The sequence below is a fragment of the Nyctibius grandis genome, chromosome 8, assembly GCF_013368605.1.
Source record: "Nyctibius grandis isolate bNycGra1 chromosome 8, bNycGra1.pri, whole genome shotgun sequence".
Classification (NCBI taxonomy): Eukaryota; Metazoa; Chordata; class Aves; order Nyctibiiformes; family Nyctibiidae; genus Nyctibius; species Nyctibius grandis.
In genome coordinates, this window is record NC_090665.1 from 31,394,259 (window position 1) to 31,417,842 (window position 23,584).

Genomic DNA, 23,584 nt, shown 5'->3' on the forward strand with positions numbered 1-23,584 from the left:
TCTGACCGGCTGCAGGGTCCCTGGGACCCGCCTGACGCTCGGAGCGGGGCGGGCTGCCGGCGCTTCAGCAGCCACGCGCGCAGTCCCCGCGCAGCCTGAGGGGACAGCGGGGCGCCCGGCACCGCCTCGTTCTGCCGACCGCCCAGGGGCGCCGGCCCTAGCCGCCGCCCACAGCCACCGCTCGCCGGCCCCGACCACACAGCCAGCCCGGCCCGCCCGAGGCCCACCGAGCTCGCAGCAGCGGCCCCGCACCGCCGACCGCGGCAGTCCCGCCGCTCCCCCCGGTACAGCGAGTTGGGCGAATCTGCTGTGCCGGCCGGAGGGCACAGGAAGAGCCCAAAGCGCCGAGCGGGGGGAGCGGAGCCTGCAGCCTACCTGCGCGCCGCCGGCTGGGCTTCCCCTTCGCGCCACCCTGCGCCTTCCCGGCCGCCATCATCGTGGCTGTCTGCTCCCTCCCTCCGACCTCTCACCCGGGAGGCGGAGCCGCCGTCGCGGCGTGGCCGGGGCCGGGAGCGGGGAGAGGCGGCGGCGCGGTCTTACGGAGCGACGGGCGCGGAGGCGTACGGGCGGCTGGGGCTGAGGGGCTCCGCCGGTGGCCCACTGAGGTGGGGCGTTGCGGGGGGGGGGGGAGGGGGGGTGGCCTTGTGATTTTTTAGTTCAGCCGTGTGTTAAAGGCTGACGTTGGCAGCCTCTTCGTACTGGCCTGTGTGTTGTACCCCACCTAGGGAAGGGGCTGAGGTGTATGTTTATTAGCGAGGAGGGAGTTTGGTGAGTATCAATAGTAGAAAGTTTCACGTGCTTCAGATGCTGTGCACTGGCCGCTGAAACCTCTGAAAAGATTTAATTACAAACTGGATTAAGGCCTGAGACCATCTGCGAGCTCAGCTGGTAAATCCCTGGAACAACGAGGTGGGTGCTCAGGGCATGTTTCAAGGCTGTAAGTACATTGTAGAGTTAATGAGGGCTGACAGTGCAAGAATATTAGAATTCAAACGTATATTTAAATAGTTTTGGAGGATTAGTAACGTCCTGTAAAATTAAGAGCTCAAGTAGTACGACGCATAGTAATAAAGTATATGATAACGACCAAATTAAAATGACGGGCTAGATACATTGCTAGATTGTAGTGACGTAAAAATGTTAAAATAGGCCATTGAGAATAGAAAGTGAGTTGTTTGTTCTTTGAATAATAAAATTCACACACAGATGCTTTTTAAGCTTTTGTGAGTTGCCTGCTTTTTGAAAACATCCAGGTAGCTTAGTTATATAGATGTTGGGTGACATAGCAGAGGTCAAACATAAGAGGAGAGATTGAGGATGTTACATTGAGATCTCTGTATAAACATGGAGCTTGGGTGTTTTGATGAATAGTTAACTAGTTATCCAGGTGTACAGGTATTTGACACTCATAGTGATCATATAACCAGGTTTAAGCACGTGGAATTACTTAAAACTATAAAGATCATGACTGCTGCTATGATATATCACATGGATGACCAAGCTTGATTTTATCTGTAATTCATGGTCATGACTATGTAGAACTTTGTGTGCACTTAACATTGCTCAAATGTTTAACTTAATTGTTTTTAGCAAGAAAATTTTAAATTATAGTATCTAGAGGTCACTGAACTAGCCCAACCTAGACACTAAAAAGAAATAAATGATATTGCATATATAATCTTGATTGCACTGTTGACATCAACTGGCACAGTGGTTGGATCAGCTATGCACAACCCAGGCATCGGGTTTGAGTGTTCTAGTCACAGCTGAGCAGGAGCTCCTCTGGTGACAGTAGTCACAGAAAATGTAGGGTATCATGGCCATGCGCACTTGGTATGCAGTGAGCCCAGACTTGCTCTGTATTAGCTGCAGTTTTCAGTGTATGTGCCCAAGAAGTAGCTGAGGCCTCCTGACTTCTTAAGATGACCCTGATACTACTTGAAAAATTGCTTCCCTGTACATAGAGTGCAGGTTGTTTCCTGTCTGTAATACTGTCTCCTGCAAATATGGGGAGTAGAATAATATCGTGTACGCTTCTTAAAAATGCATTTTTCTTAGTTTTTTAATCATGTGGCCTTCATAATGTCAATCTGTTTAGGTTGTTCTCATTCCTCTATTGGCATTTTGTTTTAGAATGTGATTATTTTTTGGTCTCTGTTTTTACTTCATGTGTTTTAACACTGCACTCTTTATAATAGTTTTCAATGCCAGAAGAACAAAGTCAAACTATAATGGCAGTTGATGAACTTCAAGCCATAATACAAAGATGTGTAAGTAGTTTTCTTTCCATAAAAGTAACAGGTGTAAGCAGTGTGTGTTTCTCTTCATATATTATAATTAAAACCAAAATGACCCCGAAACACAAGACAGTTGTTAGCAGAACTTCTCATTTGGCAGCTAAGTTCAGCCTCCATGTTTCATTGACTTTTCTGTGCTGCTTCTCCGAAGATACTTGATAACTTCTGCTTCTTGGAGAAAGAAGTGTTCTTGTACTCCACAGTAGCTGTCTGAAGTAACAAAACCCTAGCAGGTTTTTACAGAAAATATATCTTCCAAACAATGTGCTGTAGTCTAGACTTAGAAAGTGCTATTGACTACTGCTTCGTCTTTTGTAGTAGCTCTTGGTAGCTTTTTTTAATATGTGAAAGAAGTTATATAAGAAAAGATAAGTTACAATGATACTACATTTAATTTTGAAATGAAAGCTTGGATTTTAATTTGCCTTTTATAAGTGTGGAGTTAAACCTGCATGTTTTCTTTCTAGCAAATTCTGGAAGAAGCTGATTTCAAAGGAGAAGATTTTAATCTGTTTCAGGTAGCAGGTCAGAAATGTTTAGAAGATGGGTACACAGCTCAGTTATTAGAAGTAATTCAAAATGAGAAAAATAAGGTGAGTTTAAGTTTGCACTATATATTAGTTATGCACTAACACACCGTTAAATAGATAAAACTGCTTATTTAAAAGGGAAAGCTACTTTCACTGTGGAGCAAGGCTGTGTGTATGATTAGTTAATAAGCTGCTATTAAGTGCATCTTCTTGTGTAACTTCAGGTAGCTCACAGAAACCAAGTCATGATAATCTTAACAAAATCATTAATAACTGTTTTTCAGTGAGTTAAGCAAAGAGAAAAGAGAGGACAAAAGCATAATTAAGAGAAAGTGACAGTGTCCCTCTTTTGCAGGACAGGATTTCAGATGGTGTACTGGGTCTGGCTGTCATGGAGTTCATTTTCTTCATGGCAGCCTGTATGGTACTGTGTTTTAGGTTTGTAATCAAAACAGTGTTGATAACAAACCAGTGTTTCAGCTATTGCTGATCAGTGCTTGTACAGTGTCAAGGCCTTCTCTGTTTCTCGCTCTGCCCCCTTGGTAAGCAGGGGAGTTGGGAGGGGACACAGCTGGGACAGCTGACCTGAACTGATGAAAGAGATATTCCATACCGTATAACATCACGCTCAGCAATAAGAACAGATGGGGATGGGGACCCATTCCAAAGTAGCTGTTGGCCTGGAGACTGGCTAGGCATTGGTCTGCTGATGGGAATTGGTTTGCATCGTTCCCCCTGTCCCCATTTGTCCTTCACTTACTAAATTGTCCTTATCTCGACCCGTGAGTTATTCTCTGCTTTGCTCTTCTGATTGTCTCCCCCATCCCACTGGGAGAGGAGAGTGAGTAACCAGCTGGTGGGTGCTTAGTCTAGGATCAATTCACCACAGTTGGATATAATAATATTGGCCAAAACTGTAAGAGCCAACTCGGCTGATGCTAATGTCAGAAATGCTACTGTCTGTAGGCACTTTGGGGAGCTGGGAGAGTATGTTGAATTGTACAGAGATAGGAAGTTCAGGAAAAAAGTGAAGGATGGAATGTTTTGGCAATGTTATGTGGGCGTCACAGTCTGGTTTTGAATTTTGTGAGTTTAGAGAAACAACTGAAGATCTTGATCGCCTCAGGTTGAACATAATTTGTCTAAGCATTCTTTCTTTCAGCAAAACTCCTCTGCTCAGTCTTGTTTTAAATGTATTGTCATATACATTCTTAGAAATATATATTGACATGTTAGAATTATGTTAGAATTAATACATCGAAGAAAACTATATGAAATATGCAGCTGTGTTTATAGGTATGGGGAGAGAATACAAAGTATGTCAAGTACAAAACTTTATGGTAATAGATGTTAAATTTTTCAATGACATCATTACGGTGTTGATTACAACCAGGACATTGATATGTTGTCTTTTTTGGCCTTCATGTGTACAATCTTTCTGGGTTTAGATGATGTCCAGTTTTGGTTTATACTCTGAAAATCTGATTTTTAGGTTATCATCAAGCATATGGGTTGGAATCTCATCTCTCCTCTTGTTAGATGTATTTTCACGTATAAACAGGAAGATGATAAGCGAGAACACTGCCTGAAGATACTAGATCAGTTGGCACAGGTATGTTTTTGAAATACATGTTTGTAATACAATAATTGTAGGAAAGGGAGAGGTCCAAATTTTCCCTCTGATTTCCAAAGAAAGCAAGGCATGAATACTTCTTGGTTCTTCTGTCCATTTCCCATAACTTTTAAACTCATGTCATCTAAAGTAGACAAAGGCTTAGCATTCTCAGAGATAATAAACCTCTTACAAATCTTGTCAAATTAGGAACTGGGCAAAACAAAGAGACTTAGCATTACCCAGCAGAAAAAGGCAGACAGAACTCATGAAGTTTTTAATACCCGGCTGCTGCAGTTGGAGCAGCCACAGCAATACTGCTCTTGTCTACTGCAGATACAGTATAACAATAAGTACCTGATGATTCTGATGGAGTAGTAGGGGGAAAAAGATTTAATCTCTAGAAAACTAGTTCCCTTTCATTCATGTACTTGAAAAACAACTCGCAAACTCTATAGCTTTAGTTAAATTCATACTGAAGTTTTTCTTTTCTCTCTACTCCTAAGGATTACTTTGCTAAGGTACTGTGAGTTTTTATAGACCACAGAAATCAAGTTTAGTGTCATTATTTATGATTATATATTTTCAGCTTATATGAAAGTGTACACACACATATACACTCTACAGAATACATTAATTTTTAGGGAAGTGTTTCATATTTGTTTTCTTAAAGATTATCTTGGTGTTCAGATCTGCTTTCTTGATGTTCAGGAACTTCTACATTGAAGTTTGCTTGTGGTGAATTTTTTACCTTACAACCATGGTGTTTAAAAAATATGCATTGTTCCTCTCCTGCAGCTATGCAATCCGAAGGAACTTTTTTTGGGTTTACTTGAGCAGATGGAGCAGACCTCTGGAGAGCAGGTGTGCCAAACTGTCATGTTATTGCTTCAGCCTTTGCAGACAGGTAAGATGCACTTTCTCATGTGATTTCTGAATTAAATTATTTTCTCATTTATTTATCAAATTAGTTTAGCCTTTGCTGGAATGGTTTCAGAATATGTCTGTCCTGACAGGCTTTACAGTCTATTATATTCTGCAGAATAACACAAGGTACAATTTTCATGCTTATTTTGGCCTGTTAGTAAAAGATTTTAGATGGGATTAATTGCATCAGTTGAAAAAGCAATATTCAGCTATTTTTCATCATTTACAAGAATGTGGTCCTGTGACAGGTATATTTAGAGGTGTAAACCATTCATACTGTTGTTACAGAAATAGAATTATATGGATTTGTGAAATTCTTCATTATTTAACTTTTAAAACATACAATTCCATATTTTCATGGTATAAAACTTCTATTTCAGATTGAAGCAGGTTGAAATATTTGATTGGTTGCGGGGAAGCATTCTTCTGGCTTACATATAAAAACTAAAAATGTTGATTTTAGACACTAAATAGGTAACAAGTAGTAGTTTCTGTTTTGATATGGGAGATGAAATCAAGTGTTCTTCCTCAGTCTGGGAGCTCTTCTGTTAGTTCTGCCGTGGACTGTAGAACAGTTCTGAGTTGCTTCAAGTAGAGTTAGGTCTCAGCAGAAACAGTGGGCCATTGCCTTTGGTTTTGCCAAGCACAGAAGGAGTCAGGCAATAAAGCAAGAATAAATCAGTTTTCCAGATCAGATAAATGAATATTGTTTCACTTAGACTAGTTCTAGAAAGAGATTTTTTTCAATCCACATCACAGTGCTACAGAGAAAGGAAGAATGTGTTGAAATGCATGGCTGCTTTAATATTTGTCATAATCAAATATGTGGTCATCTTAACTACAGCATATTAAACTAGCTGATGATGTTTAGTCTTGCTAGATTTGCTCATGTGATTTTATGTATCAGTCTCTCTCCTTCTCTGAAACTAAAGGCATTTTTACGTAGACACATTGTTTTTCTTCACGTTTTCCTCTACTAAGTAAGTAATAACTTAATGTTGCAAAATGTTCTCTCTCTCTCTTTTCCTTTCCCTCAGTGCTTTTGAAACTTCAGAACAAGAAGGCCTACTCAGTGGGTTTATCTTTGGCCATGATTATGAATCAGCTTAGTCCCTTACCTGTACCTTATACAAAACAACAAATACAAGAAGATAAACTTGGTCTCTGTCAATGTTGTAATGCAGTGGTGGACTTTGCTAAACCTTTTGTGAGTGAAGTCGTTAAAAACATGGAAAAGTCATCAGAATACAATGACACGGAGCTGAAAGAAGAATTATTAAAATTGTGAGCATTTTATGTTAGTGTAATATATTCCTACAACTTAGCAAATGAACAGTAGGCATTTATTACATAGGCAGCAAATAGTTCGTCTTATTAGTGTTTTATAGTGCTACCAACTCATATTAACTAATGTGGCATTTTGAAAAAGAAAAACCTTAAATATGCCTTACATATTTATGAAGTAAGAGAAGAAAGGTAAAAATAATTATATTTTTTTTTAGTACAGGGAAATGGTAAAGAAATATTAGTTGCTGTGCTGTGAAGCTGTTTTGGTATTCTGCTGCTTCTCAAATTTACAACAGTGAGGATAATATTCTGGAGATGAATTCTAAGGAATGCTTCTACAGGAGATGTTCTTATTTTTTATTCTCCTTGGGATATCAGGAATAGCAGCAGCTAATATGAGTATAGACTTAATAGTGTCATTGATGACCAAGAATAATAGTCTGTATTTGTGACCTTATTTGTGATTTAGTTTCACCCCTTTTTATTTCAGCTGTGTGAAAAGCCTGAAATACCCATTATTGACAGCTCAGCTTGAGCAACTTGAAGGCATTGAAGAACATCCCTTTCGGCATTTTGCAACTGAAATTATAGTAAGTGCAGTCAAAATTAATTGCAGTGTTTGCAAAACCAGTGGTCTAGTTCAGAACTACCTATAATTCATTTTAGAGCTCATTTTGCTTCCTTTACTGGTTAGTGGGATGACTTACTGGGCCTTGTAAGATAATGCAGGTGGATGAAGGTCTAGAACAGTTCCAGGTCCCATCTCTGGAAATTACAAATCTTGCAGACACAGTTTTGCTCCTTATAAACCAGTTTGAACTGCTCTCAAGTCACTTTTTACTGTAACTGCTTCTCTTTCTTGGTGATGTATTAATTTATTAGAATATCTAAAGAATCATCTTTGCTGCAGTATTACATCAAGGCAAAATCTACGTTACCTTTAATCCAAGTGTTCCACAGAGAGAAATCTTGAATGTGCCTCGTGCAGTGCCAACTGACTATTAAAGAATATAAATTGATGCTTTATGCCTTCTGGTGCTCTAGCTGGAAATTCAGTGGGAACGTGTCCATTCCATGCTACCAATGCAGTTACTCTGGTTTTGAATGTTTTACATAGCAGCTGTGTTTTATTAGAGCAAGACTATTGTGGGTATAGATAATTTTATTTAAATTTGCAGCAAACCCAAGCCTTATAAGGAGTCAGGTACAGTCTGTGCGTATGTTAGGACACACAATATGTGTATGTTTTCAGAAATAGGACTAGGTGTGATTACTAAAGTTACAGCAAGTAGAGCTGTGCTTTGTTCGTGTTTTGAATATGGTAAAGAATATTTCTTCTCTCGCACATACCCAAATGTAGTGGCTTGACCCCAGCTGGCAGCTAAGCCTCCACCCAGTCACTCATTTGGGCCCCCCAGTGGAATGGCAAAGAGAATCTGAAGGGCAAAAGCAAGAAAAACTCATGGGTTGAGAAAACAACAATTTAATAAGTGAAGGAAAAAAAACAAGTGATGCAATGGCAGTCACTCACCACCTCCTACCAGCAGACCGATTCCCAGCCAGTCTCTGAACAACAGTTAATCTGAAAAATACTACTTCTCCCCCCTGCAATTTGTTCCTGAATGTGATGTTATATGGTATGGAATCTCTCTTTGATCAGTTTGGGTCAGCTATCCCAGCTGTGTCGCCTCCCAGCTTCTCACCCTCTGCCTGCTCACTTAGGGAAGGCGTAAGAAACAGAAGGTCTTGGTGCTGTGCAAGTACTGTCTAGCAATAGCTGAAACACCGTTGTGTTATGAACACTGTGTTTTGATTACAAATCTAAAACGCAGCACCGTATGGGCTGCCATGAAGAAAATCAACTCCATGCCAGCCAGACCCAGTACACCAAATTTAAAAATTTGTAAATATCAATTGTCTCTAATTTTCAAATGCATGGTTATACAATGATTTTTGTTGGGCTGATGAGATGAAGGAACCTGCTTGACAGCCAGGTGCTGGATTATTTTATAACAGTTTATTCAGAAGCAGGCTGGTAAATCTTACAATGAAATAGAAGGGTGAAAAATATTCTCAGTACTAAATGGAGTCTTCCCTCAGGATGGCCAATGGGCCACTAGTTGGGTAACACAGAATGGACAGTAACAGCTCATTTGTGTCAAGATTGCAGCTAATGTCTTCAACTCTTGTAAAACAAGCTGACCTTTTTAGATGTATAGGAGAACTGAGCATTAAATTACTATTAACTGGTTATTAATAATTATCGTTAACAAAAATACAATTCTTGTTTTGGTAACTGGCCATTACAATTCTTTTCCGTAAGTTATTTTTATTAACTATGGATACACTTGTTTCTCATGTTAATGTCGACTGTATGAAAGCATAGAGTTAAGTTTGAGCTTTGGACTTTGTTCTGCCTTGTTACGCCTGGTTAGAGGAGGAAAATTCGCAACTCGAATGTAGAAAGACAAAAGTCAAAGAACGCCTGGAGCTATGTAAGAGGGAAATGGAAGTTACAGAGAAGGTAGAGTAGGGGTGAAGGTGATTGAGGGACAGAGGAAATCCAGTTATCAGAGGAAGATGTCTGTCAGCTGGGGAGTTAGAAGAAAGACAGCTTTTTATATGAAACGGTGGAGGAATTAGTCCTAGAAGAGCAGAGAGACTGGGTCAGGGTGTCATTTTGGGGGAGGGAGTGGCACACTAAGACTTGATGAGTTTCAAAAGGAAGACTTTGAGCCAGCTGGGATGAGGAAAGCACACATAAATATACTATATGTAAGTGTGTGCAAATGTGCATGCACGCAGAGGAAGTCTGGAAGTTGCCATGTGATGCAACTGTTCTTCTCCAATTTGTGTTTAAAAATCTGAGCATTTTGCACACAAAATTCTATATCCAAATGTTAAGATTGTAAAGTGAAGCACACTAAGCAGTTAGCAAAACTTTTGGTTGTTTTTCAACCATAATTAGGTTTTCTGTCATGATCCCATCCATTTTTTTCCTCAGCATGTCTCAGCATAGGATGGAACCGCTGCGTGGCTCAATCAGGGTTGTGCAATGAAAGAGAATCTTGCCTTTCCTTCATTTCTTGCAGGGCTTTTAGGGTGTGCAGTGGAGGAGGCAGGGATTACCAGAAGGTGATCTCATGGTTAAGGTAGTTGAAGGGTGCTCTGAGAAACCGGCATTTTATTCTGCCTCTCCTTTTGGGCACAGTCTGAAACCATGTTTTTTATGCTAATTATGAATTACCTTTTCTTCATTTTCTCAAGAAATTCACTTCTGCTCTTTGTGGAATTGGTAATGAGAGCTGCAGCTAAGGTCAGTGAAGCTTTGACTGTATGACATTTTGTGTAATCCTAATTTTCCAAAATGTGACATCCCAGATGTTCAGGTTGGACAACCCTGGAACAGTGAGTTAACCTTGATTTTGCTGTTTCTTCATAATATGTACAATAGGAGTTACACTACCTCCTAATCTACATGAATGTGTGTGCATTGGGGAAAAAAACACACTAGTATTTGTGAAGTACTCGGGTGTCATTGTGTTGTGCATCACTGGAAAGAAAGGCCATACAGAGTGATTCGAATTTTAAAGCAGGGCTTGCCTTTAGCAGGTGAACATTGTGTTGCATATTGATTAGTGAGCAGAAAACAAAATACTGAGTGTTCTGTGATCTGAAAAACACAGGGGTCCTGTGGTATAATGTGATCATGAAGCTATCATTATCCATAGCATTGTGGATAAGGGAGCCAAACCAGGGTTTTGCAGAGTGACTTTATTTTGGTTTTTGCTAACTTTTGAGTGCTTGACTTTGCTATCTTAGTAACACGCTTCTAACAGCAGTTATTTTTCCTGCAGGGTCTTTTTTGTGTATGTGTATATATCATAAATATTCACAAAATACTTATATTAATTTATACATATGCTGTGTAAGAGAATTTACTGTAAATACAGTTACAGCTTTGAAACTTAGAAGGTATACAAGTCTTTTAAAGGCAACAATAGGCCATCTGTCTTTCTTTTTTAGGACATTTTGTGGGATATAAGAGAAATGATACCATTAGTGTTTTTACATCATAAAGGCAAAAGTCCACACTGGGAGGATCAGGAGTTTGCAGACATAGAGCGAAAGAATTCTGCAGATTCTTTGGCATGTCTGTCATATCTGATGTTTGTTCAGCATTTTGGCATTGATTGCTTTCCAGTGGTATTTAGGTAAGAACTATTCTTCTTCATTTATCGTAAGTCTATACTTTGAAGATTCATTCTGAGCAAAAGAAAACTTTTTATTTGTGAATAGTTATGAATGAAAACTGTGTATTTCACTAGTATTTGTTTTATGTCAATCTTTATGCACTTATATTTTATGTACCTTATATTATATATATAAGAACACACTCCAGTCCTGCAGATTACTCTATTACGGTTTCATTTTAGATGAGCTGTCCTTTTAAAGAAACTGGTAGAAGTAGTCACATGCTGAAAATTAACATGTATTAAATTTTCAATTGCATATTTATAGACAGTTTCCACATAAGAGTTATTACCAGCAATTTGACTTACTATTTTGTGTCTATTTCAAAATTATTAATTTTATAAAGATATTTTTATACATTTTTCAAAAAAGACTAATCCTGTCAAATATGTGCAAATGTATATGGCTTATGCAGTTTAATGTAAACCTAATTTTTCTCTTTTAGCCCATCATACCTTCTGCAATGCAATATGACGCATATTGGCGTGCTACTGAAAAGGTAGAGTTTATGGTATTTGGAGTTCTAGATAGTGGGTGTGATCTTGGATAGTAATTCATAGAATCAAATTTCGAATATACCACATAAGTTCAGGGGAGGTTTTTAAACCTGAGTTAAAATGGAAAGTTCTACAACAAGGAGGCTTGTTTTACTAAGTAGTATAAAAAGTTGTCTAAAACATTTATTTATTGTTTTCAGCTTGTATTGTGATACCATTTTTAGAAACTTTATTCTGAAAATGCAAAATTAAGGTCTTTTAAACAGATGCAGAATAATTAGTGCATATTTACTTGTATTTCTGTAACAATTCGTTTACTACTAGAGAAGACTATTGTTATAGTATTTTTTTGAATGTATTCTGACACAATATGCAATCTTGATTAAAGGTCAGGCTTTCTAAAGGAAAGCAGCCTTTTCTATATATTGTGGTTATTTCACCTTCCATTAGCAGCAGTGTTGACCAAATAGTTTCTAGCACTGCTATAGAAGGGAGGCTTCCCGTTATGACTGCTTACCATTCCCTGGTAAAATTTAAACAATACTTCCTGGTCTCTTCAGTTTAGGATCTGCTGTGTTTTTCTTAGGCTTGCAGAACTATGCAAATGGAATAATCTGTGAAAAGTTTCATTTTCTTTGTTAATCAGTGTCGTGATAACTGCGAGATATGAGATGCTGCTTTTGAGCATTTATAGATATTGAGGGGAAAAAAAATGTCATTTTTGACCCTGAAGAGAGGAGTCTAATTTTCAACTTTTCATCAACCAGTTTATTATAAAAATCTTTGAGACGAATAATGAAGATACTATATTTAGAAAACAGAATGAAAATTATTGAGGAACAAGTTCTTTTTGATCTCTGTTCTAGTATTTCTTCTGAAATATCAAGAGTGTCTTTTAATTAACTGCTTAAATTTGATAATGTTTCATTTTTTTCTAGAACAGAAGAATCTGTGTTATCTAAAGGACTTGTAAGTTTTCTTTTAATCACATTTTCAATGTTGGAATGTTTTGGGTTTTTTTTTCCAGTATAAGTAATGGTAAAACTTCAGTTTCCCTTTCTAAGAGAGGTACAAATGATAGTTCAGATAATAGTTTCAGAAATATTTTGAGGCTTAACTAGGTATTCTTCAGTCGTACAAACACTTACATTTATTGAACTTTACACACATGCATAAATGTTTAAATTACCATTGTCACTTGCATTTGTAGCTCCTAGGAACTTTGGATATGCAAATGAGCATTATAGTGAAGGCAGTTTTAGCCATGAAGTGTTAAGCATATAGATTAATGTCCTATATGTGTGCAACATGTTGGCAGCTTTTTTTTCCTCCCACCTGCAGGATCTGTTTGAGAGCTGTTTATTGAGAATGGAAGATAATAGCCTACTCCATCAGTATTTAGAATGCAGAGACTTTATTAACGTACCTCAGGTAATAAGAAGCAATGTACGGAAGTCTTTAAAGTTTGATTATAAATAATATCTAGGTGTCTTCTGGGTGTTTGAGAGAGGACATACTACTGAATCTTTATACACTTGTGTTGTTAAATTGAAACCTTCAGTGTCTTGCTATACAGAATAGATCGCCTCTTCTACCCACTGCAGCATAACGTTTCAGTGACAATTAAAATATACTTAGTGTATGTACAGGCCACTGAGGCAGGTGAGCACTGATCTTAGCTGAAAGATGATGCTTGCTCGTTTTTGCCTCTTCTTTGCAAATCTGCTGGTTGACTGCATTCTTATTTGGACCCAACGAGAATAGTATTCTTGTGTATCAGCACTGGGATTTCAACCACTGAAGCTAATCTGAATTTCTCTGATGAGAACCTTCTCATAGGCATGGTTTTCTGGGCTGTGGGTTTTTGGTTTTGGTTGGGGTGGGGTTTTTTAATGTCTTGAGTAGATTTTAGTCAGTGTGATGTAACGTAATAATCTGTATGTAATTAGAAATCATGTTTTCTTTGTCCAACTGCAGGATTTGGTGAAAGTTATGACCCTTTGTCCTATAGAGCATCTGGTACGTAATGGGACCTATAGAATCAGTTAAGTGCTGAATTTATTTAATTAGAATTATTCTGATAACATCTTTTTTTACTTTAGAGAAAGAAGAGTTTAAATATTTTGCAGTTGTTCATAGACAAGTTTGACACGGAGGGAAAATACACATTATTCAGGTATGCATCCAAATTACTGTAGATTGTGTAATATCAGCCTTATTGCAGCTTAATTACATAGACAGAAACTGTCAGAAATCATTGTATCTAGTAAACCACATTAATTTTACTATGTTAATTTTTGGATAAATAATGAATTCCTATTGCCTTACATAAAATCAGCTGCCTTATGTAAGCTAGTGTTTAAAGGTTACATAGTCGTCTTATTTTTCTGTGGTAAAACTCCCACTTAGTGAATAAGGTCATAATGTCATTTAAGTTTTCAGCAAAACTATATAGGCAGTTTTGAAGAGTTAATATCTTTTTTTTGTTTGTTTGAAGGTGTTTACTGAAGACAAGCAACCATGCTGGTGTGGAAGGATACATTATTAAAAATATAAAAGATCAGATTCACTTATCGTTAACGGTGAGGCTATTACCACTAAACACCAAGTTGCCATCTCAAAATTGTATCAGTATTCAGATGATAAAATGTGTACAGCTTAAGCTTTGAGTGATGCATTAAAAAAATCCACTTTGAAATGAAACATAAGATTGGGAAATTATATCATTAAAAGTATTAATTTGGCTTTTTCTGCATACATATTTTTACATTATAATTTTACAAATGTATTTTTTAATTGCACAATCTTATTCTATTTTTCTAAGAAGTTATTACGTTTTCTGAGCTTGAAAATACCTGCTTCTTTCTTAAAGAGGAACTACTCAGTATTTTGTTTTATCCTCACAGTTCCTCATTTCTTGAATATAGTTCAAATGCTACAGTCCGGACAGAATTATTAATTTTTTCTTGGTTTTTATGATGCCTGTCAGCTTCATGTTATGAGTGCTTCACAAATGTTAAATTTATCAGAAAGGGTTGAGCTAGATCAAAGCCATTTAAATCTCATATTTTATAACCCTTTATACCAGGAAGTTGGAAAAATTAATTAAAAATAAATTAATAACTTTTTTTTTTTTTTTTAAATTTTTTAACTGCTTAGGGCCTTTTGTGAACCAAATTTGATTCTCAAGGCTACTGCCTTTTGTCAAATAGGACAATATAGTAAATTTATGCATATTTTATGCTAGTATAATTTTGTTAGAAAACAATGAATTACTATTTATAAGATCATAGTCTGCCCTGTATATTGAATCAGTGGGGGTGAAGAAGATTATAATATGAAAACTGTTCCAAAAGAGGCTTGCACTAAAATTGAATAAGTAAATGTATATTCTGAAATTTCCTTACTAATGAATTTTTTGACTATGCAGCTTCAGAATTCTCTTAATACATTGCTTTCATGTAGAGTTCCCTGGCTGTCAAAAAGACAATTTTAAAATTTCATCATAGGAATTTGAATATTCTAGGTTTGTTGCAAAGAATTCTGCTATAAACGTAACTATAATAATTCCATATTGCTATCCATTTATTTCATCTTAGTTTTTGTTCCCAGCTAGTCTTAATCTTTCCAGGTTCCTCATCTGATCTGGTTTAAGTTACCTTTCTCACCTCCTTACCTAGTCTCAGTTTTCCTTCCAATCCATTTCTGGCTTTGTCCCAGTTTCCTCTCTTATCTAGCTTTTGCCCTGTGTATGATATCTCTTCTCCCAATCTTCCCCACCTTTACCTGAGATAAGGACTTTGCCAACATGGGATCTTTGCAACAACTCTCAGCGTTGTTGTACTGACCTGAAATAGCCTTTTGAACAGGCCGTGAAACGTTGAGAAGCATGCTCACTTGCTCTTTGGGAATGATGGGCACACCCTTAAGTTAGCACAAGTGCAGGGAGGCTCAACCATCCTCACTGAGGAGGGAATTTTCAGGGGTCTTAGCTGCAAGGCTTTAAAAAACTTTTGCTAAGCAAGTGAGAGAGGTGTTTTTTTGTTGTTTTGCCCCTCCTCACTTCATAATTTGTTGTCATTTAGGGGAATTTTTGTGAAAATAGCAAATGGTCTGTCTGTGATGCAGAGGGCGTCAGAATAATTCTGTTCTGCCACTTCAAAACCTAGTACTCTCCATCTTATGCTTAAATGATACCCCTTTCTGTCCTCTCCCCCCTCCCTCTTTCAAAAGAAAGTAACTGAATATCCTTCCTCCATCAAAGAACCATAGAGGTGAAGGTGTACTTTACTTGCAAGCATTGCTAGGAGTTGTGGGTTTAGAAATATGCAAAGAAAACTTACACCACCTGTTCATCTTTTTTAAAAAAAAAAAGTGACACTACTATTATGAAATGAAATAGTCTCTGGTAAAGATAGCTAATTGTTCCATACCTCAGTATAAAAAAAAGAGAGTGCCTAGTACAATTTGCTAAGTTTATGTAACCAAATATTAACTATATAGATGGTGGCATGGTGAAGAGGTGGAGAATCTATTTTGATGAAACTGAAAAGAACAGCTTGGCATGAAGGGACAAAGTAGGGAGGATTATGAAAAGACTAATTTGTATATACTACGTGAATCCCATGTAGTAATTAGAAAGTGTTTCATCCAGTGTTTGATATTTTTTTCTGCTTTTCTGTTTTCCCAAAATTGTTGTTAAATTATTTAATATTTATTTAAGGTATCTTAAAGATCTAAATTTTGCACTCAGCTAAACTTTTTGTATCATTTTTTCTGAAGGCATGTGACAACATTTGGTTTACAGGACATCACCTGATCTCCCTTCTAGATTTAGTGCTTTTGCTTCCAGAAGGTGCTGAGACAGATCTTCTGCAAAACTCAGATAGGTGAGTTGTAATCACAGTTAGAGGCTTTTCTCCTTTTTTAATCATTTAAAAAGACTTCAAACTACCTTACTACAATGGGGGATAGGCTGTCATGTAATTGAGGTGACAGCATCAATGTATTTAAATTTTTGGAACTAGAAATGGAAACAATCACTGATTTCAACCATCCTTTCAACTAACTCTGTATAGAAGAATGTCACAATGCTATTACATTGATTTTTAACAATAAGAAAGGAATTCTTGCTCCATTCCCTGAGCATATAAAGCCTCAGATGTCAAATTACAGAACTAATTGGTAAAGCATTATTTCTTCAGGACTGTATGGTTTGTCAGCTTTCTGCAGAAGTAATTGGAGGAACAGAAGAAATGTGGTGTGTTGTCTTATGTGACACAGAGGAATAATAATTATCAGATACAACTTAGAGCACACAACCTTTTTGAGACTGTTTCACAGATTGCTGCTGGGAATCCAGTATCTCATGAGTTGGAATGCAGAGCCACCTGAACAGCAAATACTTGTATTAAGTAATATAAAAATAACTGGAAATGTCTCTGAAAATCACCTGTGTAGGACAAGTCTCTTCCCATACGATGAGTAAAGGTTGGGCTTGTAAGTCAGTAGGGTGATAGTGTCCAGATGAACACATAACTACTTAAAAAAACAAATATGTGGCCTGTAATTGTACTGTTTATCTGGAAAAAGAAATAAGTAGTTTCTGCTAAAAAGTATGGTAAAACAAAAGCAAAAAGCATATTTTTAAAAAGCACTCAGAAGTAAAAATTCAATACAGAATCAAAGAAAACTGGCACACTAGTTTCATACCAACTTTGGGATCACCACTGATGCGTATTACAAATTCTGTAATAAGGTTGTCTCTCTTCAGAGAACTCTTTCCCTCACAGTCACCAGCCTTCTCCAATCTGCTGACAGTTTTAATCCTACTTGCAAAGTGTCAGCTGTTGTAACATGGACGTTACTGCACACTGGTGCTCTAGACTAAGCTCTATTGCTCAACAGATGAGTGGTTGCATTTTGTACAAATGGATATTTTTAGGATGTCTGGCTAATGGACAATTTGAATTTCTATCCCTGTACTATAAATCTGTGTTCTAAATACTAGTGTATTTTTAATTCACAGGATTATGGCATCACTAAATCTACTGAGATACTTAGTCATTAAGGATTGTGAAAGTGATAATCAAGTAAGTACTGAATGATTTGAAAATGATTGATTAGCTAAGGGCTGAGAGCTGGATTAATGTCAACACTGTTATCCTTGATTCAGAAACATGGTGTTTGCATTTTTCTTTGCAATGGTCAGTAATCCAGAAGTGATGTTTTTATTAACTACATTAGAAGGTATGTGGTGTCTTATTTTATTCTGATGAAATTTGATTGCATTCATACTTAGCTGTTACTGTAAACAACCTAATCCTTTTCCTCTGCCTGATGAACTGTGGTCTATGTCCATAATTTTAGAGTATGTCACCATAAAATAACATCTCTATCAAGTATTCCCATGAGGAAAAATATTTGCTACTCTTGCTTATTTATTTGGTGGTATCCCTCAAGCCTCCAAGTGGACTTCTTTATAATAATAATACAAACCTTTGCAGTTAAAGAAATAAATTTTATTAATCTTTAGGCAAAGTACTTTTTGTGTTATATGCTAAAAGTTAATAGTATTAAGATTTCTCAAAGTATTTAATAATCACATTTAAATAGTTTTTAGCTGTGCAAAACAGTATTCTATATTTACAGCATCTGTGCAGCAGCACAATAGGTACATGTTAAAAGCTTCTCTAGGTATTAGCATCAAAAAAATTCTCGTCTGTAAGATCCATCTGCTGAAGTACCAAAAGGAATGGCCAGACCTATCCAATTTTCTGTTACATTGCTTTGTGGGATACGGCCTAGAATATTTTATGCACAAAGGTAACTTGCCAGCCTAAACTGCCCACCACTGTAGTTTACATGTTTTTGTTATAAATATACCTCTTTAACTTCATTTCTACTGTGTGTGGATGTTTGAATGTAGGTATTTCAGAAATACTCTGCATTTTTAAACTTTGCAGTATATTTAAAAAACGGAAACTGCCCTTATGTATTTTACCCATACAATATTATGCTAGCTCAGTTTAAAGCAGGATTTTATAGTTTTAGTTGTAATCCCCACCTCTTTCTTCTCTGTTTTGGTTAGGTCTTTTCTGTCTGAAGCAGTCAGCAACATTCGTTACTGGCAGATCAGTGCAAACTGCATTTGTTATTCAACTGCTGTATGGCTTTTCAGTGTAGTATATTGTGATGGAGCTGCTGTTTTTACGTACAGTCAGTCCTGTCCACCTGCAGATGATGGAAATGCGTTCCTGGATACTCAAGGGGAAACTTGTTTGAATTTCACAACTGGGTCGATACATGGATTCCATATTCTAGCAGCTGATTTATAAGTGCTCTGACTTGCATTGTGTTGTGAGAGCATTGAAGAGCCAATGGAATGATTTATGTTTAGTATTCCGATTACATTCCAGTGCCAAATGGCTACTTATTCTAATAGTAAATGCGCCTTCTGTTGACTCTTTCAAATCATTGTGTTCCACTGTTCCTCTAACTCTGCAATTCAGTAGCTTTTTATCTACTGTATCATGTAGCGAACAAGATCACCTGATCTTGCTGAAGATGTCCCTGCTCATTGCAGGGGGGTTGGACTAGATGACCTTTAAAAGTCCCTTCCAACCCAAACTATTCTATGACCTCCTTAGTACTAAATGTCTTGATTTTTGCATTAAAATATTTGTTTAAATTCGTGACAGTTAAAGAAAAACTGCTTTTCAGTTTTAAAGTAGGTAGTAAAGCCTTTCTTAACTTGAATAAGCAATATCATGGTCAGATTAATATTCTAACCAGCAGATTAGTATCCTAAGGTGGTTTGTTTTTCTCATTCAGTTCCTTGACTTTCTTTGTGATTTGGAGTAATAGACTTCAGCATATCATTTTCTGTTTTCTAAAATACAGAAAAAATTCTGATCTACTTTTAGAGCGCTTTGAGATCTGTCAATACCAGTTTTATAGGTGTTTAATGATGTTATTAGTCTAAGTAGAGTAATAATAATATAGCTTGCAGTGATTACCAAAACCATAATGAAAATGAATAATAAAAATAGATTTCAAATGGTGCATTTCTAATTTAGTATTTATGTAGTTAGTAAGTGTTGATAGACTATATCTATTTCTCAGATCTACAGAGTGATTACTATTTAGGTGCTCATTATGGTCCACTCGGTTTCATGTAAATGCATAGCTTTGTAAGAAAAGAGAGTATTCCTCTTTTGTTATTATTACAAATTTATACATAGTAGCACACAATTGCTGTAACAGTGCTGTCTAGTACCTGGCATAAAGAATGTCCCTACAGTTGGAGGAGAAAATAGCATCACCTCTTCTAAGTTTTCCCTTAAATTTAAGCCCTGACAGTTTTTCTTGACTTCCTCCCTGTCTCCCTTCAGATAGAGCAAGTGGGGCAGAAAGAAAAAGCTTCCTTTCATGTCAGTTCAGATGTTTTGATTGCTGTGTAACAAGCACTTTCATTAATCAAGTTTAAAAATCAGTATTTTTCTGGAAAGTTATTTCTTCATTTTTAGCCCCATTCTGGTGCAGTAATTACTGGTTTTCTTATTTGACCAGTTAACTTTGTGTCATTTAGCATTAAAGTTTGGTGAATTTTCCACTGTAATGAACAATACTATTTAACATTGAGAATTCTTATTTTTATCGTCCTTACTCTGCCCTTTGAGGATACTGCCTGAAGAAAGGAGTCATATAAATGGCTTCTGTATCTAAAGACACAAAGGCTGCTTTATATTTGTTTCCTTCTACAGCAGTTTTGTAACTACAAGCTTATAAGGTGCCAAGGCAGAGAAGTTTTCCTCTCATGCTGTGTAACCTTGAACAGCCTTGCTATTGAGCATCTTTCCCTTGTGTCTCTTGCTTCCCTTCTTTCACCCATGCCAAACTGGGGAGAAGTTCATGTGTTGGGAGGGGGAGCTAGTGGTCCCCCTCCAACGTACCAAGATCCTTTCAGCTTTGCTGACAAGAACAATGTGAAAATGTGTGTTTCCATCCTGTAGTTATCAGCCTACATACTAAGTTTGCCCCCCACCCTCCTATTTTTTTTTTGACTACTTCATCCTCCAATTTTCAGCAAATAATGTTGAAAATGTAAGAGAGAGGGAGAGGAGCATAAGCATCCATCAGGGTCCTATTCATGCTTAAATGGATGGGTCTAAATTCTTTTTTTCTTTTTCCTCCCAGAACAGAAGTGTATGTTATAAAGACTAGTCCAAAAACTCGTGCTTCAAAGCTTAGCATTGCAATGCTCCATTAAAACTCATTTATAACCTTCTCTGTTCTGTTTGAATAGACTGGTGTATGGACCATGCTTGCCAAGATTGAGCAAAACTTTCTAAAACCACTGCATGTAGGACTCAATATGTCAAAAGCGCACTATGAAGCAGAAATAAAGAATAAGAAAGAAAATAGAAGAGGTAAGTTGTTTTCTTTTTTCCTTAGCTTTGTTCATATTTAGAAACTTTGGAAATCCTTTGGAAACAAAGAATTGGTGAGTGCTGTATAGATCATGTTTTATTTAACTGTTGATACTATTCCAGATTTCAAATAATAATTCAGTAGTTGCTATATTTGATATTAATAATTTTCATAATTGGTCAGAAAAATCTGAACTTGTTTATCTCTCATCACATTTGTAAACCTTATGGAACCCTGACAGAAAGGTCACATGAAGATCTTCAAAACTTATTCTGCATTTATACTTTTGATTGTAAGGTTAGACAGGAGCATCTAAGTCTCTCTGTGAATATATAGCCCTTAGGTTTTCTACTGGGAGCGGAGAGGTTAACAAGAGAAGAAATAATTCACACAGCAAATGGGTATTCTCTTAGAGCCTGAAGGATTACATTCTGGGGTTCTTTTAAATTTTTTTTTTAATCTGACACACAGAATCAGGTTCTGCTGTGGGTTAAGCAGACGCATTCCACAGGGCATAAGAGCTAGAGCTGCTTTAGGCTATCTCTGTGTATGTCAGATCCTCTGTTCCTTTGTGGTCTCCAGTATAATTAAGCCCAAGGAACTTGCTTCTGCTACCAAGCATGTCAGCAGGGCTTTTTTGCCCCTAGTCTTATCCTCTTCTGTTGTTCTAAACTGCGTGAGGCAGAGAAGGGGAATTTTTCTGAAGACAACCTGTGGATAGCTTTCTAAAGGGAATCCTTTAAAATGAATCAGGAGGCTCGGTCTTCAAGTCCCTCTTAGATTTCTCTAGCCTTTGACAAAGCATAAAGAGATTTGAGTTCAGGAGAGAACATCTAACTCATAATAGTAAGTGGTTTAGCCTTTTTCCACAGTGTATAATCTTTGCAAGCATTATGTTGAATTTCAAATATGTGGTCTGAATGTAAGAGTTTTTCCTCTTAGTTTTCAGACTTGTCTGTGTAGATTTGCCTGCTGCAAGGAATCTGCCTGAAACAGAAGCCTGCAGCCTTTTCTTAAATAAAATATGTATTTCATATCTGGATTCATTCAGTCCAGCTAAAGAACATTCTACTATCTCTCTGGATGTGGAAATATTAAAAATGTATCAAAAAATAACTAGATTTAATATTTTTTTTCCTTTTAAGGAGCATTTTAGCTCTATAAAATTGTTTTGAGTGGGAGATATTGCCTGTTACATTATTGTATCATATGTGATATAGAAAGTATAGATAGCATCCAGCTCAAACTGTCTTCCTCTTAATGTTCAGCACCTTCTGTCCTGTGTTTAGTCAATCCCTAGGTTTGTGTTTTTTAACAATTACTGTCTAGAAATGCTCATCTGTTAAATATTCTTTTCATTCTAAAAGTTATATGAAACAGCAGCCTGATCTCTCGTTGGTTATTTTCTGCTACAGGGGCGCACAGTTCTAACACAGTTTGTTCTGTAACTGTTAGTGGGGAAAAGATGCCTGCCATGACTACTGAAATGCAGCTTCAGGTGAGTTTGTGTTTCCTTCAAAGTTATTCAGAAGTATTGAAATTTTCTTTTCAAGCTGGAGACAAATATACATATACAGTGGGTAAAAAAAAAAAAAATTAAAAATTCTTCTAATAAAAATAACATTAATCTCTCTTGTCATTTCAGGTTTTACACTCTGCTCTCTTCACATTTGATTTAATAGAGAGTGTTCTAGCTCGAGTAGAAGAACTCATTGAAGTGAAAGTAAAAGCTGTAATGGATGAAAACAGTTAGGTCGGCTGAAGTATTTGAATTACCGTACTTTTTATAAGATCATTTTGAGTATGAGACTTCACTTGAAAAGGAGGCTACCAACCTTTAAAGAAGAGCAATTTAGAGTGGCCTCTAGAAGAACTGTAAATGCTGCTCTTCGCATGTCTTGTTGCTGCTGTTCTTTATTTTCTTTTGCTATTGTTGTATGCGATTCACAGAGATGGCCTATTTACTAAAGTACTCCTCTTCAGAATTTGATGTTTTTTCTTAAGTTCAGAAACTAAAAACAAGGGGTTTTTTTGGTTCTTATGCTGTGGCAAGGAGGTATGGTTGTGCATTTATTTTTCTATTCATTTTCAAAATTTGTTAGATAATAGTTCCTGACTGGTGGTGTGAATTACAAAGATTTTTATAAAGTGACTGGAGAACCATTAATTACAAAGCACTGTTTAAGCACAAGGTATTTTTATTAGCAGTTTTTAATGTTGATAAATAAGCTTCTGTATTTACAAACAGGACTGTAAGCTATAGATAACAGTAGAAACACTATGGCAAATGAAACCAGGTTTAAAGAAAAACACATCAACTTTGAACCAAATAACATGTTAAAACTTAGTAACACAACAGATAACACTTGTGTTTAAAAACCACACTGTGTAAGATTTCATACATATACTTGTTTATGCATGGGAAACCTGTATTTTGGAATTGTTTTGATCATCCTTATCTTTAATGATAAAGTTTTCCTTAAGATATAGTAAATATTTTGGGAAATTATTATAAACAGATGAGCTCATAAGTTCAGAATCAAGGTAAAAATAAGGATGGCTTTTCTATAGTGCAGTTAACCCCCTTTTTTTTTTTCTTAGAATGCACATTTGGTATAATGTATGCTATTTTTCACTGTGTAGTTATTTAATACAAATTTTCATTCCAAATGCATAAGTTGTATATACACTCCTTTGAAATGTAACTATATTTTTAAGAACATTTGTATTTTGTTTAAAATGTAGCCA

General features: G+C 36.7%; 2 protein-coding genes across 5 annotated transcripts in view; one reads left to right on the forward strand and one right to left on the reverse strand.

Moving 5' to 3' along the window:
* Positions 1-442, reverse strand: part of RPAP2 (RNA polymerase II associated protein 2) — a 50,398-nt gene extending 49,956 nt beyond the window's left edge. For both annotated transcript variants that reach the window (XR_011048610.1, XM_068405842.1), the window contains exon 1: positions 376-442. Coding sequence is in view for 1 of the 2 variants with exons in the window: in XM_068405842.1 (XP_068261943.1) it covers positions 376-436 (61 nt within the window). In the remaining variant the exon portion in view is untranslated. The remainder of the gene's footprint in view (positions 1-375) is intronic.
* GLMN (glomulin, FKBP associated protein) lies at positions 432-23,579 on the forward strand. 3 transcript variants are annotated; one of them, XM_068405844.1, is made up of 20 exons: positions 517-605; positions 805-909; positions 2,199-2,270; positions 2,765-2,890; positions 4,320-4,439; positions 5,238-5,346; positions 6,404-6,650; positions 7,144-7,243; positions 10,680-10,867; positions 11,353-11,406; positions 12,343-12,373; positions 12,746-12,835; positions 13,382-13,423; positions 13,507-13,580; positions 13,902-13,986; positions 16,187-16,293; positions 17,433-17,496; positions 20,712-20,835; positions 22,252-22,334; positions 22,482-23,579. In XM_068405844.1, exons 3-20 carry the CDS (start codon positions 2,205-2,207, stop codon positions 22,587-22,589), a joined length of 1,818 nt encoding a protein of 605 aa, XP_068261945.1. In that variant the 5' UTR covers positions 517-605; positions 805-909; positions 2,199-2,204; the 3' UTR covers positions 22,590-23,579. The 3 variants fall into 3 exon arrangements, with proteins under 3 accessions (XP_068261946.1, XP_068261945.1, XP_068261944.1); XM_068405845.1 differs by lacking the exon at positions 805-909 and having other exon boundaries at positions 432-605; XM_068405843.1 differs by lacking the exon at positions 517-605 and having other exon boundaries at positions 678-909.
* The last annotated feature ends 5 nt before the right edge of the window (positions 23,580-23,584 follow it).

Bases quoted from the DNA above. Each gene is read 5' to 3' on its own strand.
- GLMN (XM_068405845.1), top strand. From the start codon at position 2,205: ATGCCAGAAGAACAAAGTCAAACTATAATGGCAGTTGATGAACTTCAA. The intron at 10,868-11,352 runs GTAAGAACTATT...TTTCTCTTTTAG, and splicing joins TGCTTTCCAGTGGTATTTAG to CCCATCATACCTTCTGCAAT. The intron at 12,374-12,745 runs GTAAGTTTTCTT...TCCCACCTGCAG, and splicing joins CTGTGTTATCTAAAGGACTT to GATCTGTTTGAGAGCTGTTT.